The 1137-nt window shown below is 34.2% G+C and overlaps 1 protein-coding gene across 1 annotated transcript in view; it reads right to left on the bottom strand.

The window, feature by feature from the left end:
* Positions 1 to 1137, bottom strand: part of LOC123004138 (sodium-coupled monocarboxylate transporter 2-like) — a gene marked incomplete at its 3' end in the record, with an annotated part of 9026 nt that continues 7889 nt past the window's right edge. Inside the window, exons 2-5 of the mRNA XM_044397253.1 lie at positions 899 to 1121; positions 491 to 850; positions 188 to 446; positions 1 to 144 (exon numbers count right to left, since the gene is read on the bottom strand). Coding sequence (XP_044253188.1) covers positions 1 to 144; positions 188 to 446; positions 491 to 850; positions 899 to 1121 — 986 coding nt within the window. The remainder of the gene's footprint in view (positions 145 to 187; positions 447 to 490; positions 851 to 898; positions 1122 to 1137) is intronic.

Raw genomic sequence — 1137 nt, 5'->3', positions numbered from 1 at the left:
CTCATTTCGTAAAGTTTGGTTCAAACAGTTGGTCGAAATGGGTTTCAAATACTGATTTTGCCCATTTTGGTCCTGGTAATAAGTCGCTGGTAAAGAAACTAATAAACAAGTCACAAATCCGGAAAGGGTACCATAAAAAGCTCCCTACATTAAAAAAAATAAATAAAATAAAAACACGAGTACTTACTTTGGAGTTAGTTTTTGGTATCAAAAGCCCGCAAGTAAACATCCCCAAAATGGGGCCCCCAGTCACACCTATTATCGTAAAAATGAAATTAAATAGATTTCCCAAATATTGTATTACAAAAGCCAAAATAGTGCATAAGATACCAATTCCGACGACTGACAATTTCAAAATTTTGCTTTCAGAAAATTTGCTTAAAAATGGTTTCATGAAATCTGAATATATGGAATCAGACAAACAATTCAAAATTGCTGATTGGAGACTAAAATAAATTACAGTTATTGTGACTCAACTGAAAAAAGTTACCTCAAACTTGAGCTGAAAATTGCCGCTACAAAAATTCCGGATATTCCGGGAATTTCATTACCCACATCCATGGCAAGGTAAGGTAATAACTGGTCCTGGTTTTGGATAAATTTCGCACTGACTGGATCACAATCCGAATATTTTGCATACATAGTCAAGCCAAGAAAAATACAAATAATTATAGTAAAATAGAGGCCAATTATGCAATAACCCAGAGCTCTTGATGTTCCATCTATAGTTCGAATTGAGCGCATTTTTTGAACGGTAATTTGGTCAACACAAGTGATTGTTATAAATGTGAACGAATAACCAATTATCATAATCCAAACACTGCTATGTCGGGTCGGATTTGGGTCAAATCTGCAATTTAAGAGTGAATTTTTGGATTTGATTTTTCAAAAATCAGACTCAAAAATGTCCAAACGGCCACTTCTCATCGCTTTGTCCCAAATTTTGATAAAACCCCCAACTGATCCAATTCCCAAAGCTAGAATAATGATCAAAGTGATCAAAACGACAAAAAATTGCAACACTTCTGTCCAAATAACAGTTCTGAAACCTCCAATACTCGTATAAAAAATACAAACACCACTGACACCAACTATAACGTATTGCAATTGAAATCCAGTGACTAGAAATAAAATACA

This window comes from Tribolium madens, unplaced genomic scaffold (genome assembly GCF_015345945.1).
Source record: "Tribolium madens isolate multiple individuals breed KSU strain unplaced genomic scaffold, Tmad_KSU_1.1 Scaffold_1;HRSCAF=32;Tcas5.2_LG8, whole genome shotgun sequence".
NCBI classification, from domain to species: Eukaryota; Metazoa; Arthropoda; class Insecta; order Coleoptera; family Tenebrionidae; genus Tribolium; species Tribolium madens.
This window is presented reverse-complemented; position numbering and strand designations above follow the sequence as displayed.